We start from the raw sequence: 17,236 nt of genomic DNA on the forward strand, positions 1-17,236 counted from the left end.
GGAACCCCCCCCCCCCCCTGGGGCCTGCCGGAAACCAGTGCCCTGGGAAAGATAAGCTGAGCTGAGCGTTATCTGTGGAATGTCGCCGCTCGTGGTTTTCTGCTATCTAAACGGGCGACCTGCGGCGAGGGCAGAGGGGCGCAACCCACCTTCCCGAGGCTCCCAAGTTGCCGTATTACCGGCCGTAAGGGCGAGTGTCGTCTACCGCCGCCGACTCTATTTGTAATAGTTCGCGCGTGGCAGAGAGGCGTAACCCAGTCCGCCGGGCGTTGGCGAAATTATCCTTACGCTCTCTAGACTCAGCGTCGAGCGGCCGGCGTAGTCTGAGGGGACGTGAGATTATAGTCAGTTTCGTATTAGAAGTTGTTTCATGCTATGGCCCTTGCTCTCTCTCTCTCTCTCTCTCTCTCTCTCTCTCTCTCTCTCTCTCTCTCTCTCTCTCTCTCTCTCTCTCTCTCTCTCTCTCTCTCTCTCCACTGATGCGCTTAACTCGCCGGTTTCTGCCGTTTTGATATATATATATATATATATATATATATATATATATATATATATATATATATATATATATATATATATATATATATATATATTAAGCCTAGTGGGGATTCCTTATCATTCTCAGCAACGTTGGAGCATTTAATCTGTAGGCTGGTGTGGTGTGGTGTGGTGTGGTATGGTATAGGCTAGTGTGGTGTGGTGTGGTGTGGTGTGGTGTGGTGTGGTGTGGGGAAGGAGGTGGTTCCGACATACTCTTGCAGACGCTTTGATGTTTCCCTTAATTGATGACGTGGACATGTAAAAGTTGTGATTTGTGGAGGCGAGGATGCCGCTGGTGTGTGTGTGTGTGTGTGTGTGTGTGTGGTGGGTGGTGTGTGGTGGGTGGTGTGTGGTGGGCGGTGGGGCGAGTGTAGAGCGAAATGGATTGCGCTGTACGTCGGGTGGGTCATACAGCGACCTTCACCACACGATACCTGCCTCACACTCAGCAGCATACGTCACTGCACTACCATTACACACTGTTCATTCACTGCCCTAGACTCAGTGCCACACTCACTGTCATCTGTGTACACGAACCACCAACATCACACCACGCCATTCAACACACACTGCAACACAGTCACTACCACACACGTAACTACCACACAGTCACTGCCACACACACACACTGCCACACAGTCACTGCCACAAACACTGCTACACAGTCACTGTCACACACGTCACTACCACACAGACACTGTCACACACGTCACTACCACACAATCATTGCTACACACGTTACTACCACTCGCTCACTGCCGCCTCACATAGCTACATTTATGATTGCAAAGATAAAGTTGAACATCGTATATGGTCATGTTGCCAGAGCCGTTGATGTGGGCAAGATAGAATTGAATGCTCTCTGGGAGGGTGTGCGTCACATGCAGGGAGAGTGTAGTAGCATGAGTATTGGGTCGAACATACAAGGAAAGTGTTCAAGCTATTTTGTTGTTGTTGTTGTTGTTGTTGTTGTTAGGTGATGGTAATAAGTAGATGTTGACATTAATGATCCTGACAGTTGATTTGAGTTAAAAGCCCTGATAAGCCAACCAGCCACCCAGAGGGTGTACGAATCATCCTCTTCTTTGTACCACTGGTTATCAGTTCCTTGTCTAAGTAATCGCGGTCTTAAAATTTAGGAGAATATTTTCCAATGCCTTAATATTTAAGTCCTCATCTGGCCACTGATGTACTTCTCATTCTTCTGTCCAGTGTTAACCTTAGTGCTTGACCTGGTCTTGTAGTGCTTGACTTGGTCTTGTACAGAGGAATCGTTTCTCATGTTATTATTTTTTTTCTCTTGGCAGGTGTGCGTCCGCCTCGTCCGTATGGTGCTACCGGGCCATCCAGCGGGAAGCCCAAGCCAAAATCAAACAAGTCGAACCCAACTCAGTTACTCCACTCGTCAAAGAAACTGCTTTTGTCCCTTGCCAATGCCTTCTTGTGGGACGTGAACAGCTCAGACCTCACCCAACCTCAGCAAGCACAAGATCTTCAAGAGCTCCGGGTACTTTCCAGCCTATCACAACAGATACTTGGTGCTTCAACTACCTCTTGATCTGGCGTCTTTGCTTCTTGCGAAGCTTACCAGTGAACGTTGACAGATGCCAGCACACAACGCTTTCCTTACCTCTCCCACAGAAAGTTCAGTCATTGGGTACAGCAATGGAAGTATTGTGATTGTGTTGTGTTCGTGTCTCACTTGGCAGTGTAGTGTGGCGAGAGACGTTTGAGGGGGGGGTTCAGGATCCGTCATGCATTTGATCCTCACCATGAAAAGTCTGGTGAACTCCTTCCCAGGCCTTAGTGATCCTCAGACACTAGAGTTTGTAAACCTAACTCTCCTGTGTCTCACTGCTTGATACCATACTTATGATGGGTTTCCTCCATGGTGTGAGGGATCAAGCACAAAGCCACCCCCCCCCCCCCCAAGTACATTGACAGTAACTGCCACTTAGATGATTCCCACGTCCCCTCACAAGGAGGCACATGTCGTAACAGTATTAAGGAAAAGAAAAATGATTTCCTCTTGCATTTCGTCTTATTACTGTACAATTCTGACATGTTCAAGACATGCATGTGTGTTCATACCTCATGGTTTGTGTTTCGAAAAATTGTTTTTGCCTTTCAAATATTTTCATTGGGAAAGGCAAGGACGACAGTTATATTTTTTATTCATATGGTCAGTATTTTTAGAAGGTGTTCAGTGAAGTACCTGCTTCTTTGCTCCCATAAAAAAAAATGCACGTTGTATAAAAATTCTTATTTATGGAAGTGAAGTTCAAATACCCAAGAGTTGGATAGAGTCGCCCATTAGTGTGAAGTGCCTTTTTTCAGCCACTGCGGGAAATGTAAACAATGCCTGACACAAAGCTGATAGGGACGGTCTTACAAAGTGTCAGAGGAGAGGTGACATAAGTTATTCCTCCTGCCGCAGGTGCTGAAGTGAAGCATTGTTGATGAGGACGTTTGAAAGTGTCCACTAGTGAGTAGGTGTGGAGTGTGTGCTGTGAGTCGGTGGATTCGAACACTGGGCTAGAGTAAGCTGGGTTGACATCGTTGGATGTCTGCAGATTAAAGATTTAGATGAAATAGTTTCATTCTTTGGCCAAGTTCTCCACAAAGATCCACCTTTGCTTCTCTAGTGCAGCTGTTCAAGTCATCGAGAATGTTGCTACTCACCGGCACAAAATCTTTCGTCAATTTATACCTCAATATTATAAGAGGAGAACAGCTGTCATGTGTAGCTCATCTCAGAAGGCCAGTAAACATGTACCAATATACTTTCAAAATTGAGATTTACCTCAGGAAGATTTATATATTCTTTTTTTTTGTTTCAAGGCCTAGGGGTCAGCCACACATTTCTCCCTTTCTCAGTACACTGTTCCCTGGTGGTCCTTCGTCAGAAGCGGCCAGGAGGGGGGCGTGTGGGTGTGTACAGTCAGGCGTGGGCGGCCCAGGAACGTAGTGGGAGGTGGTGTGCAGCTGGGGCCACCACCAATAGGGAGACACATTCCCAACCTTGACCACACCTTTCATACACATACCAAAGTCTGGTTCCATTTTATTTTTATACTGAGGCGTACACCACATGGGTGCAGCCCTCCGTCATTCATGTAAGCGACAGTTAGAATTGCTAGTGTCTTTGTTTTTGTTTTTTTCATTTTTTCTCTCAAATCAGTCAGTCCCTCGAAGCGACCCAAACCACGTCAGGTTTGAACAACAAATTTGATTTGTTTAGTTAACCAATATTGCACGAGAAAGCCGTAAACTCTTAATGTAGACACAACTAGATGAAAACACAGTGAAGGTTCCAGCATATAGTTGATATTTAGTGGTCCAGGATATGCAGAGGTTTGTTTTCTCTGGTTCCTCACAAGTGCAATTGCCAGAGATGCATCTCTCTGGCATAATGAGGAGCAGTTTATGGCGTGCGTGTTAGGGGCTTGTGTGCTGTGCTGTGTGATGTTTGCATGATAGTATAGTATATATATATATATATATATATATATATATATATATATATATATATATATATATATATATATATATATATATATATAGTGTGTGTGTGTGTGTGTGTGTGTCAGTCAGTATCATCATAATATTGTAAATGGACAATATGTCGCATTATGAACCACAAGAATGACTTCACATATTAAGTATTACTCATATGTTTGTGTACGATGTTAGCATGGAAATCTGCACGTTTAAGACGTACGAATGCCTGCAATAATTATCCTTATGTAGTGCGGCAGAGGGTCGAGTGTCTTCGACCATTTTTCCTTTTTTTATGTAACTCAGATGTGTATGTTTATTTTTGTAACGTATCTTGTGGTTGGTGTTTATTATTATTTATCAAAGTCGATGTGTTTCATTCAGGTGAGCTTCCGCGTGGCTCTGGCTACGTTTAACTGTGGTGGCCAGGAGGTAATGAGATGCTCTGTTACTCAGGATTAGGTAAGCCCGACTCCACACACTCGAACCTAACCTACATCATTCCCTGCACTGAGTATTGTATCGTCCGTATTTCCCCCTTCTTGCTGTGTTAGTTTCTTATATGTTTTTCTTCTTTACCTGCAGCGTTTGCTCCTATCTTTCCTATTTAATTGCACTTTCAACAATTTCCAACTTATTTTTATCGTAATATAAAGTAGTAGACTGTAAAATTATAATAGAAAACGGATGAAGTAGGTTTATGTTAGAGTATGTGAAGCGGGTCCTTGGGTGTTCCCCGCGCGCACTGCCACCACCCCAGACCTGAGGCTGCCCTTGTACAGTGTATAATATATTTGTATTTTATTGTAGAGACGTCTTTTCTAGTATGAATCTATGTAAAGAAATTTTGAATAAAACATGATGAGCTTTTGTAGTGTATTTCACCTAACAATGAAATTGTGGTGTGAACGCCGGAAGAGGTGTAGGGAAAAAGTTAGGCTGCATTGTGTGAATGAAGCATAACTTTTAGTAACTTAGGTCCAGTGAGGTGCAACGAGTGTTCGTGTGTGTAGCTGGTGAAATAAGAATACATATTCTGAAATGATGACTAAAGAAAAAGCTCACAGCCGTAAGCAGTTAAAGCGGATCATCCAAGACTCGACCCCAACGTTCATATCTAAGCTAGGATAAGACACAAACTTAGGTTACAAACCTAAATTAGGTTAGGGTGCAAATCTAAACTCTCCTAGGATAGGCAAAATCCTAAACTGACCTAGGTAGAGTACAAACCAACTAGGATAGAAACAATTATAAATATCCTAGGATAGAGACAACCCTAACCTAACCTATGTATGTAAATTTGGGGAAAGAATCTTGTGATCCGTTCAGCTTTACGTCGGCAGTGCTACTCTCTAGATGGCATATGCAAGTTGGAGGAGTGGATCAATCACAAATATGAGGCTATTCCACTTGCAGATACACAGGCAGTGGGTTTCCCAGTGTAAGTTTACCTGAAGTCTACACATCAAATAAAATAGCACAAGTATATGGGCATTGAGAAAAAGGGCTCAGCTATAACCCGTATTTTTACAGGAGGATGTCTCAAAATGTAGCAGCAGTATGTCAAGGTTACTGAGTGGCTACTGGCATTTTGCCCCAGGCATCAGCCCACGTTGAAAAGGGATTGGTAAGTCACAAGTGCAATTACAGATAATTTGATACATGAACAGAAAATGTTGGAGTCTTTCATGATTTATTAGACATGATTAATTCCACGGATGAAGAAAAACTGCGGCACAAGAGGGCCTTCCTTGTCTCTACCAACGGATAACAGGCACCACACATTGAATATCTGGTTCAGTGGACGTTTTAGATGTCACCAGCGCTCTTAACAGCTTTCCTCTTGTTCTTTTCTGTCGCTACTCTTGCCAACAGGCACTGAGATTTTTTCTTTGTTTAACAATAATAAACATGAAAATTTGCATATTAACAACTCGCGCAACATCATATTACCTCACTCTGCATGTGGGCTTATTCCAATCGTATTGCACATCCGCACTACATCTAGTCAAAGTTCAGAATGGGCATATGGAACCTGGAACGAGAACCTTGGGATTGAATGTACCAAGAAATTGTGATTTGGGGTGAGAGGCGCGGATTTAAGGGTAGCACGAGGGTGGCCCTTGGTTCCCCTACCAGGCCTTGGGAACTTACCTTAAAATCTGCAGCCATTACTCCCTAGTCTTCATTCGAGAACTTGAATTTCAGTAAACTAATACCAAGACTTTTTCTTCTCTCCTTATCTTGTGATTTTACATCAACGTTGGAAAAATAAATGGACTGAAACATAATAAAAAAACATACTGATACATCAACTTGCATCATCATGAGGAAGATCATTTTCTAATGCACATTTGTGTTAGAACTTGTAATCCCACGGCCACCCTAGACGATGCACGGGGGTAAGTAGCGCCAAATGTATTGTTTATGTCCTAAGGGTACTGGAATCTATACATGCTACAAAAGATGGTTCTGATTCATCTTCCGATAATCTCTTTTATTTGTTGAGGTTTTTATATTTCTCTAGTCCTCTATAACAATGTTTTTGTTTTTAGTTTACGTAGAACCGTATGTGTGAAAGAATGTGTTTTGCAAAGCTCGGCAGAAAGTGTTGTGTTGTGTATTACTTAAGGCAGATGTCGCCCTATGACTATGTCCAACATAGATCATTACGAACTTTAAGGTATGGCATTTATAGAATATTCATTCGACATTTTTTTCCGTAGTTTTTGAGTAATCCTTGAGGACATTTTTGTGCACACTTCAATTTGTCAGCCACATGGAAAAAGATAATGTTTGAGAATGTCCAGTGGGGACTTTCTGCATGTAGAGCGTCATACGAGATTTCTTCTCATTATTATTATTATTATTATTATTATTATTATTATTATTATTATTATTATTTACGACTACCTGTTAGCAATGTTTCAAGACTTTTTACACTAACCATTGAGACTTCTTGCGTTTACTTGGTATGTTTAACTGAGAACGATGAATTATAAGTAATATTGACTGTTGTACACGGCAGAGATAACATTTCTTACGTCCTTGGCTATTTGTCAAGATAAAACAAATTACATAATTATATATATATATATATATATATATATATATATATATATATATATATATATATATATATATATAGACGTAAATTATTGTAAAGGTTGTTGGGTCATATCATAAATTAAGTAATGTATGATATATGTAGCAGCTGTGAGCAACCTTCATCTGGGCTTTACTGTCGTTGATGGCAGACCGGCGTTATATTTACGCTCAAGAGGAAAACGTTCCATACTCTTTACATAGGATCAAACAACGTCAAATATTTATATAGAAAAAATCGTGATCGGTTTTCATACGTACTGAAAGTATTGGTATTATTTCTGATGAAGGAAAGTAAAATCAGTTTTTATCATACTAATTCCTTAGGGGATCGCGCATCATAGTTCAAAACCCGTCAAAAATCTTGAAACAACCAAACCAAACCTTCAACTGGGGAACATACCTCAGTGTGACTCAGGTGGCGATTGAAGAATCATATTAAAAATAGTGGGGGGGAAAAGTGACCACAACCATTGGCATCAAAGTAGCACAGTAAAATTGGTAGAAGGTCAGAACAAACCTACACGACATATTTACGACGAATGACGATTTACAAGTCAGCGTACCGAACTTCCTATGAAATTTGAGTAATGGTGTGTATGGGTGTTTCTTGTTGAATGTAAAAGACCAGCCGTATAGACGAGGTTATACAGTTGGCTAGTTATAGTATGTTTAACTTGGAATAATGCCTGGCTTTGATGACTACTCAACTGTATTGCAAGTAGAGGTATATGCTAACAGTATATTGCTTGAGAAAGAAAATGATCACTCCGGAACAGCTCTGAAATAAACTTCACGATAGGTACTTTCCTCCGGCGATCCTCACGGCACTTATTCAAAATATGAAATGGCAGTTAAATTCTTTATTTTCATAAGAATGTATATATTTATAGGAATCTCGCTAACTTTAACAACTCCTCTGATATAGGGGAAAAGAAAGAAAGTAAACAGTTACTGAATGCAGATACGTTTACTCTTAAAATGTTTAAAAACAATACTGGGCACTGAATGAATTCATTCCGAAATAGGATAGTTTACCTTGAAAGCCTGGCGCTACAACTAAGGTTTTCTATATTAAATAATGACAAACTATTATAAACTACAGTAGATTAAGTCATCTATGCCTCTGTTTTTTTTTTTTGTTAATCATTGTCATTGTTCCTACACAAGTGTATGGCATGAGTATTGGACGATTTGGAAGGCTAGAAATCATTAAAGAATCCAAAATATATATATATATTATGTGATGAATAAGCCTTTTGAAGATTTTAGTAGATATGATTAGCAGTGATTGAAGACAGCAGTGCATATTGTCGTTATAACATCCCAGATGTATAAACCTTTATCGATATGAATTGCAGATGTTACCATTCTGACCACACCTTACCGAAGCACCTTAGTGTCAGGTTAGATATTTGGTTATCGTCAACACTTAAAGGAAGATTCTATATAAGGAGATAATTAACGTGTAGTCATTTTTTGTGCCGTGAACGTAAGAATGTAAATCAGACAAGGGTACTACGATAAATGTATGAGGTAAACAAAGGAACCATAAATGTGCCAGATCTGAATAGTTATAGGCTGAGTTGGCACCAGCTATATGGACAGCAGTACATGAGGAGAGTTACACTTGTGGCCTGAGGGTAGATGGATTTAACAGCATGCCAAACTATAACAACCACAGTAACACTGATGATGCTGCAGCTGTATATACTGTGTGTGTGTGTGTGTGTGTGTGTGTGTGTGTGTGTGTGACGACTCACCAAACCTCGGTCTGTCAAGGGTCCTTGCCAGTGACAGCCCCATTCTCCAGCTCATCAAGAATGTGCTTTCACAGATGTTATAAAGTGAAGAACGGTGATGAATCGTTTGAAAATAATGCTGCTGTCTCGGCTGTAAGAAAACGGTAGCACGTGCAAGTGATGGTAAAGGGATAACTTCAACAGTTTGTACAAAACCCCCTCATCCATAGTTATACGTAAAGCTAAGCATGTTGAACTGGTCCAGTACTGTCGTACGCGTTGGTGTAGGGTTTTCTCGAGTCGTAGTGGTTGTCGTTGATGTAGTAGGTAAACGTAAGATCCCTGATCTGGACGGTACGACCCTCGACCATTGTGCGTCCTGCTGAATGGTTTTATGTGACGTAAGTCAGGGATGTGAGGAGGCGAGGTTGTCCATCGTATCGTGTAACATCCCGTCATTCTTCACAGCAAGAAAAGCCATGACGGGAAACTACGACTGTGACGTAACACTCCAGAGGTGACGTCACTGTAAAGTCATGTCTGATGATGTCATAACTGACGTGTATAAGGTTAGGAATAAATCTGTTCACATGTGATCATTTATTACATGACTCAAGTTAGATTATCTTTGACGGTTGTCAGCAACTAAAAAATATGGAATTAATCGTATCTAAACATCTTACTTATTCTAGAATATTTACAAGTCAGATTTGCTTTGATTCACAGTACAGGTATTTATATTGAGCTGTGACATAACATGAAGAGTGTTTTGTAAGCGTGGACACTCTCTTGGTTTAACATGAAGTATGTTTCTGATGGTTGGTGTACCGTAGGAACGATATTAGTGTGGTCGTTCTTCATTTGTTGACCACCAGTGTGCCAGTGGTGACGGCTACCCTGAGTGTGGGTTTGGTCAAGAAAGTTCAACTCCTCGCGTACGACGGTGCTCCATGATGACCTGAGCATTTAAGAATGGGTGGAAGCAGACACTGTGAGGAAGAGGAGTAAACATCCAGCAGGTCTCCTGTGTCAGGAAGCAGTCCTTCATTCTTGTGTCACGATAGACTGTAGTCACTTGACTAATTCATGGCAGTACTTGATAAACTCCACCAAATGTGTATGATGACCACCGGATCCAAGTGTTCAACCGTGCAGTATTTGTCTCGACAGAACAACATCCATGTGTGTGTGTGTGTGTGTGTGTGTGTGTGTGTGTGTGTTTACCCCGTGTGGCCCGGCCCAGCCTAGCTCACCACCGCCTCACGGCCGCTCGAGCAGTATACATAAAGCAGTTTATTTATAGTGTTGTGGGTAGTATCATATTGCCTAACGCTCACACGAGAGAGGTTTATAGACTGCTACATTCCACACCGTATGTAGGAAACTTTCCAAGAGTTTGTTTATGACTATGTACGAGTCTTAGGATAGCCGGGCCCCCGCTACCAGGAAAGATGGAGTCGTGTTTAGTTTAGTTAGTGTTTTCTTTATTTTATTCGTAGTATGTGGTAGAATTCTGTTTTCATTTTCCCTTATTATAGATTGATACATCGCTGAAGTACTGGGAAAAGATGTTCAGACATGTTAAGCTGAGCTGCAAAAATACGTTATCCTATGACCAGTCCTACAGGATGGACGTCTTAGGTACTCACGACATGAAGGTGCCTGGCTCATCGTCGGCTCCATCTACCGCTGAAATGATCCTGGCCGAGGGCGACGCCCCCGCCAGCCCTGCTCTCTCTCGGGTAGTTGTGGAACGTGACTTTCTGAAAGGAGAAGCTTCGCTGTGTCGTTGGTATTAGGGGAGGACCGTGGTGAAGGATCGGTACGACGTCCTCAGGTGGCACGCCCTGTGGAAGACCCTGAGGAGGAGGTGGTGGTGGAGGGAAAGGATGACCAGAACTTTGTGTTCGGCCGAGACCCAACCCGTGAGGACCCTGAGGGCTTTCTTGGAGGTGTGGGCTGTGTGGTGGAGTGCTGGGCGAACTCGAGGGAATAGAAAAATATTGAGGCTCCCAGTGAGGAGACGGGGCAGCTGCCGCTGGGCTTTGGGGAGGGCCCAGGGGAGGTGAGGGATGTGTGAGGTGAGGCGGCAGCATATGTATCCCGAAAGACCTGTGACCCTGGGATGGGGGGTCTGTCAAGATCTGGGATGGTGGGAGCGTTGACGTATGGGAGGGTGGTGGTGGTGGTGGAGGCATGGCTGCGGGTGGCTGTAGTGTTGCAGCGTCCGACGTGTCTCTTCCCGAGGAAGTGCGTGGCGCCAGGGGCAGGGCTTTGGTCGCTGTGGACACTCGTGCCGCATCTATCGCCTGGCCAGGTGGGGAGGCTGGCGTGGACAGGTGGCCACTGCCTCCCGGGTTAAGCAAACCCATGGCCTGGCTTGGTTCATGCGCCCGAGCCTGGCCCCTGCTGGTGGCCACGTCGCTACCTTCTTGCTTCTTAACTGTCCTGGTGGGATCGTTGTTGTGGTCACGTGTATGCCTATCTGTTACAGGTTTTTGGACCTGTGTCAATGGAGAAGGTCCCTGTTGGTTGGGCTGTGGCAGGTTCATAGACAGATGTATAGGCAGCACGTGATGTGTGAGGTGGGTGGATGATGGGGAAGATTTAGGGCGGTTGTTAGAGAGGTGGACCGTCTTGGACAGGCCGGTGGTAGTTACATACACCGTCAAGTTCTGGGGCGCGGATGAACGGCTCGGTGAACCAGACGACCTGGCCGCGGGTCGGAGTGCCACGCTGGAGTGGTCGTCATGGTTCATCTTTATGGATCTGACCAAGTTGATGGAGGGAGGTCTTGACCCGCGGGATTGGCCCTCTCCTTCTTCCCTTGACCGCCTCTCTTGTGGTCCAGAAGCTAACGCCACTGTGGCGTCTCCTGCTGTGTTTAAGCGTGTATTTCCAGATGAGCCGGGAGCATTGTGGCCATGACTGGGGTGGTTCTTGATGGCCCGGCCGGTGTTGTGATCAGTATGAGGCGGGGTCGGAGAGCCATGCTCGCCATGGCTGGAGCCACCACCTGTGTCTGGCTGGGAACTGTAGTTATGGCGAGGTGACGTGTCTCGCGTGTGTCCCTCCTCATCAGAACTGTTTCGAAAATCTTGCCGAGAATAGAAATCCTTCTTAGAGGAAGCTGAAGCTGTATATGTGCCTTGGAATGCATTCCTATCATTAATTTGACTGACTTGCCGGGGAAATGAGGTGGCGAAATCTCCTTTGATGGGCCCGTCGGTGGACAGGTCAGGCGAAGGAATATAGTGGAGGGCGCTGAGAGTCTGTGCTTCACCGGTGGGGCTGTTGGAGAGATTCCGCTCGTCCAGGTCCCCGGGGTAGCCGGGTCTGTGGGAGGCGATGAGCTGGTCGATCAGGGAGACTGGCGGAGTGGTGGTAGCGGCGTGTCCCCGTCCGCCAGGCTGGGACTCTGAGAAGACACTCCTTCTGTTGTTGCCTGAGGCAGATGTTTTACCAGGCTGTTGCTGTTGTGAAGCTGCGTGGTCACCTGCAGCGGTGTAGCCATTGAGAGCGTCCCGGAAGCCAGTGGGTTTCGTCCCCATTTGTGCGACGAGTTCCAGCTCTCTGCTGGTGAGGGTGTCGATGTTGATGATTCCCCCATCGATGATGCCGCCGTCGATTATGTCAGATTGGTTTTCACCGGCAGTGCCGCCGTCAGCGGCGCCACTACCCACCACACAGGCCCTGCCACAACCATCACTCACACTTCTCACGCCCACTGTCCCACTGCTGACTGCATCATCAATGTTGTGAGCCGTGATAACACCACTCTCGTATATGATTCCATCGTCGATTATACCACCGTCGATTATGCCACCGTCGATTATGCCACCGTCGATTATGCCTCCGTCGATCACATCCCGGTCCACGAAGACTGAGAGATCCCCTTCGTTCCCAGACTTCGTACCGAGTGATCCGGGGGCGACGCCGTCAGCTGTGGTGCCCATGTTCGTCACATCCACTTTCTGCAGCACTGTGGTCCCCATAGGGTTCCTGTCGCTGCTCAGGATCCTCCTGAGGTAGTCCCTAAGCTCCTGGTATTCCTCATCTGAGAGGGAGTACCGCAGAGGGATGGTGAGGGACAAGGGAAGGGGAGGTGTGGCGTTGGCGTCTGATGTTGCCGGCCGAGGCTGTGGCGCATGGATGACGACGGAGGGACCTTGCTTGTGGCCGTTGCCGGAGACGTGTCCAGGCGACGGGTGTGTATGGAAGGTGGAGGGTGGTGTGAAGCCCTGAGCTGAGGTCGTGTGGTGCACGATGATCGTCTTGGTGGGGTAAATCACGGTCGGGAACTTCGGCGGTGGAGGGAACACCTCGCCTCCTCCCTCTGGTCCAGGGGTGGTCTGCTTCACGCCCGCATCTGGAATATAAGGAGAATTAGTGTCATCCTGGACCTGTCTCCAGCACAGGTTACTCACTCTTCACCCGTAATATGGCATCATTAATAACTTGTTCTTATAACCCAACAATGTATAAGATCGCGCCAGAAATGAGAACATTTTCATACTGATTGTGTCATGTGATTTCATCGTCAGAAAAACGTGACGCAAAAATGTTGTTGTTAGTAAGTGCACCATGATACAGAGAGGTAGGCAGGACCTGCGTCAGGTTGGAGGGAGGGAGGGGCAGTGATGATCGTGGCCGGCGGTGAGACGTGCCCGGTGTCATCGGTCGAGGAGAGGCTGCCGCCCGGCACCTGCTGGTGGGTGTCGTCGAAGCTCATAGGGAAGACGATAGGCGGGGGCGTCAAGCCTTGAGGAAGGTGGGAAATCTTGGCTAAGGCTGGCGAGGGTGTGGCCGTTGCTGGCGAGGGCTTGGCCGTGGCTGGCGAGGGCGTGGTCGAGGCTGGCGAGGGCGTGGTCGAAGCTGGCGAGGGCGTGGTCGAGGCTGGCGAGGCCTTGATTGAGGCTGGCGAGGGCGTGACTTGGTTGAGGATGGGTGACCTCGCGTTGCCCTGCGAAAAGGTATCTGAAGGTTGCCTGGAGGCAAGTGGTTGTGGGGAGATGAGGGGCAGCTCCTCGTCATCGTCCAAGAAGTAAGGCTCGGGTCCGGTCGGCACTTGGCTCCTGAGGGTCGTCCGCCGGACCTTCCTCGTCGCGGTAAGAGGTCGTGACACCGTCGTGAAGGATGACGAGGTAATGCGAGGTGGGTTGGACGAAGACTGCTCCTTCAGGATGACGTTGATTCGATCTTTGACTTGAGCGCTGGAGGCTCCCTTCTCCAAGATCTTGGAGAGTTGCCGACCGTAGCCCTCGATCTTGTGGGTCTCCTTCCTGATCCTGTTGGGGGACGACACCTATGGTAAGACTCGGGAGGTAACCAACGCCTTTACGGATAATGACACGTGAAAAAAATTATTACCTCGAGGGGAATATGTCTCCCTTCCACCCCATCACTCACCATCATGTTCATCACGGAGGCAGGCACCTCCGGGACTCGTCTTCATCACACCCTCAGCACCACTTATCGTTGACCTGACCTTTACCGATCAGGTCAGATGCTCTGGTTTAGTGAAGATGCGTCTCACCTGACGCCTAAGGGTCAGGTAAGGATTCACCTTCACGAAACGAAGGTTGAAGACCGAATTGTTGGACTTGAGAAGAATGAGAAGAGCCAGCACGAACACTCTTACACCGAGCCTGACATTACTACATAGATCTTAAATAAATATCACATGAATCTTCTACGTGAGCTTAACTAGAATAACTGAAGATAGTTAGATTTAGTAATGTTCCTGGTGGGACCAAGTGATGGATATGTACACCACTCGCAACTGATTTATTCGGTTTGAATTATGGTTGAGATATTTCAGGTTCATAATGTAAAATGGTAGACGCAGGATATGCCGGGGCTACGCACGGTACAGTCATGGCGAGCTAGGCTGCACCGTACCTGTGTCCCAGGACGTCTGTGACGTACACCACCACGTGCAGGTCGTCGTTAGCGTCCACAAAGCCGTACTGGCCCCGCAGGCGACCGTCCGCACCCTTCTCCTCGTGCCTGAAGAACCTGGCGCCCGTCCTGCCGCCGCGGGTGTCGTAACCGAATTCGTACGTGTTGTTGCCCTGCGGGTGAAGGCTGCATTCAGTCACCGTGTCATACAGGGGGGACGGGGTTGCTGTGGTCTATAATAATAGCATGATATACGTATATATATATATATATATATATATATATATATATATATATATATATATATATATATATATATATATATATATATATATATATATGACGTAAATTATTGTAAAGGTTGTTGGGTCATATCATAAATTAAGTAATGTATGATATATGTACAGCTGTGAGCAACCTTCATCTGGGCTTTACTGTCGTTGATGGCAGACCGGCGTTATATTTACGCTCAAGAGGAAAACGTTCCATACTCTTTACATGGATCAAACAACGTCAAATATTTATATAGAAAAAATCGTGATCGGTTTTCATACGTACTGAAAGTATTGGTATTATTTCTGATGAAGGAAAGTAAAATCAGTTTTTATCATACTAATTCCTTAGGGGATCGCGCATCATAGTTCAAAACCCGTCAAAAATCTTGAAACAACCAAACCAAACCTTCAACTGGGGAACATACCTCAGTGTGACTCAGGTGGCGATTGAAGAATCATATTAAAAATAGTGGGGGGGAAAAGTGACCACAACCATTGGCATCAAAGTAGCACAGTAAAATTGGTAGAAGGTCAGAACAAACCTACACGACATATTTACGACGAATGACGATTTACAAGTCAGCGTACCGAACTTCCTATGAAATTTGAGTAATGGTGTGTATGGGTGTTTCTTGTTGAATGTAAAAGACCAGCCGTATAGACGAGGTTATACAGTTGGCTAGTTATAGTATGTTTAACTTGGAATAATGCCTGGCTTTGATGACTACTCAACTGTATTGCAAGTAGAGGTATATGCTAACAGTATATTGCTTGAGAAAGAAAATGATCACTCCGGAACAGCTCTGAAATAAACTTCACGATAGGTACTTTCCTCCGGCGATCCTCACGGCACTTATTCAAAATATGAAATGGCAGTTAAATTCTTTATTTTCATAAGAATGTATATATTTATAGGAATCTCGCTAACTTTAACAACTCCTCTGATATAGGGGAAAAGAAAGAAAGTAAACAGTTACTGAATGCAGATACGTTTACTCTTAAAATGTTTAAAAACAATACTGGGCACTGAATGAATTCATTCCGAAATAGGATAGTTTACCTTGAAAGCCTGGCGCTACAACTAAGGTTTTCTATATTAAATAATGACAAACTATTATAAACTACAGTAGATTAAGTCATCTATGCCTCTGTTTTTTTTTTTTGTTAATCATTGTCATTGTTCCTACACAAGTGTATGGCATGAGTATTGGACGATTTGGAAGGCTAGAAATCATTAAAGAATCCAAAATATATATATATATTATGTGATGAATAAGCCTTTTGAAGATTTTAGTAGATATGATTAGCAGTGATTGAAGACAGCAGTGCATATTGTCGTTATAACATCCCAGATGTATAAACCTTTATCGATATGAATTGCAGATGTTACCATTCTGACCACACCTTACCGAAGCACCTTAGTGTCAGGTTAGATATTTGGTTATCGTCAACACTTAAAGGAAGATTCTATATAAGGAGATAATTAACGTGTAGTCATTTTTTGTGCCGTGAACGTAAGAATGTAAATCAGACAAGGGTACTACGATAAATGTATGAGGTAAACAAAGGAACCATAAATGTGCCAGATCTGAATAGTTATAGGCTGAGTTGGCACCAGCTATATGGACAGCAGTACATGAGGAGAGTTACACTTGTGGGCTGAGGGTAGATGGATTTAACAGCATGCCAAACTATAACAACCACAGTAACACTGATGATGCTGCAGCTGTATATACTGTGTGTGTGTGTGTGTGTGTGTGTGTGTGACGACTCACCAAACCTCGGTCTGTCAAGGGTCCTTGCCAGTGACAACCCCATTCTCCAGCTCATCAAGAATGTGCTTTCACAGATATTATAAAGTGAAGAACGGTGATGAATTGTTTGAAAATAATGCTGCTGTCTCGGCTGTAAGAAAACGGTAGCACGTGCAAGTGATGGTAAAGGGATAACTTCAACAGTTTGTACAAAACCCCCTCATCCGTAGTTATACGTAAAGCTATGCATGTTGAACTGGTCCAGTACTGTCGTACGCGCTGGTGTAGGGTTTTCTCGAGTCGTAGTGGTTGTCGTTGATGTAGTAGGTAAACGTAAGATCCCTGATCTGGACGGTACGACCCTCGACCATTGTGCGTCCTGCTGAATGGTTTTATGTGACGTAAGTCAGGGATGTGAGGA

The 17,236-nt window shown here is 44.8% G+C and overlaps 2 protein-coding genes across 2 annotated transcripts in view; one reads left to right on the forward strand and one right to left on the reverse strand.

The window, feature by feature from the left end:
- The window catches only part of ptc (protein patched), a 123,369-nt gene extending 118,464 nt beyond the window's left edge, over positions 1–4,905 (forward strand). Inside the window, exon 19 of the mRNA XM_071681921.1 lies at positions 1,848–4,905. The gene's annotated coding sequence lies outside the window, so the exon portion shown is untranslated. The remainder of the gene's footprint in view (positions 1–1,847) is intronic.
- Positions 4,906–9,470: 4,565 nt separating this feature from the next.
- Positions 9,471–17,186, reverse strand: LOC139759671 (uncharacterized). The gene is made up of 4 exons (XM_071682075.1): positions 17,092–17,186; positions 14,787–14,972; positions 13,494–14,173; positions 9,471–13,254 (listed from the first exon to the last, which is right to left on the reverse strand). Exons 1-4 carry the CDS (start codon positions 17,184–17,186, stop codon positions 10,553–10,555), a joined length of 3,663 nt encoding a protein of 1,220 aa, XP_071538176.1. The 3' UTR covers positions 9,471–10,552.
- Positions 17,187–17,236: the final 50 nt, after the last annotated feature.

This window comes from Panulirus ornatus, chromosome 33, assembly GCF_036320965.1.
Source record: "Panulirus ornatus isolate Po-2019 chromosome 33, ASM3632096v1, whole genome shotgun sequence".
Taxonomy (NCBI): domain Eukaryota; kingdom Metazoa; phylum Arthropoda; class Malacostraca; order Decapoda; family Palinuridae; genus Panulirus; species Panulirus ornatus.

Excerpts from the sequence above, each read along its gene's own strand:
- LOC139759671 (XM_071682075.1), bottom strand. The coding sequence starts at position 17,186 with ATGGTCGAGGGTCGTACCGTCCAGATCAGGGATCTTACGTTTACCTAC. Across the intron at positions 14,973-17,091 it reads AGAAAACCCTACACCAGCGC|CCTTCACCCGCAGGGCAACA; the intron begins GTACGACAGTAC and ends GACTGAATGCAG. Across the intron at positions 14,174-14,786 it reads ACAGACGTCCTGGGACACAG|GATCAGGAAGGAGACCCACA; the intron begins GTACGGTGCAGC and ends GTCCCCCAACAG.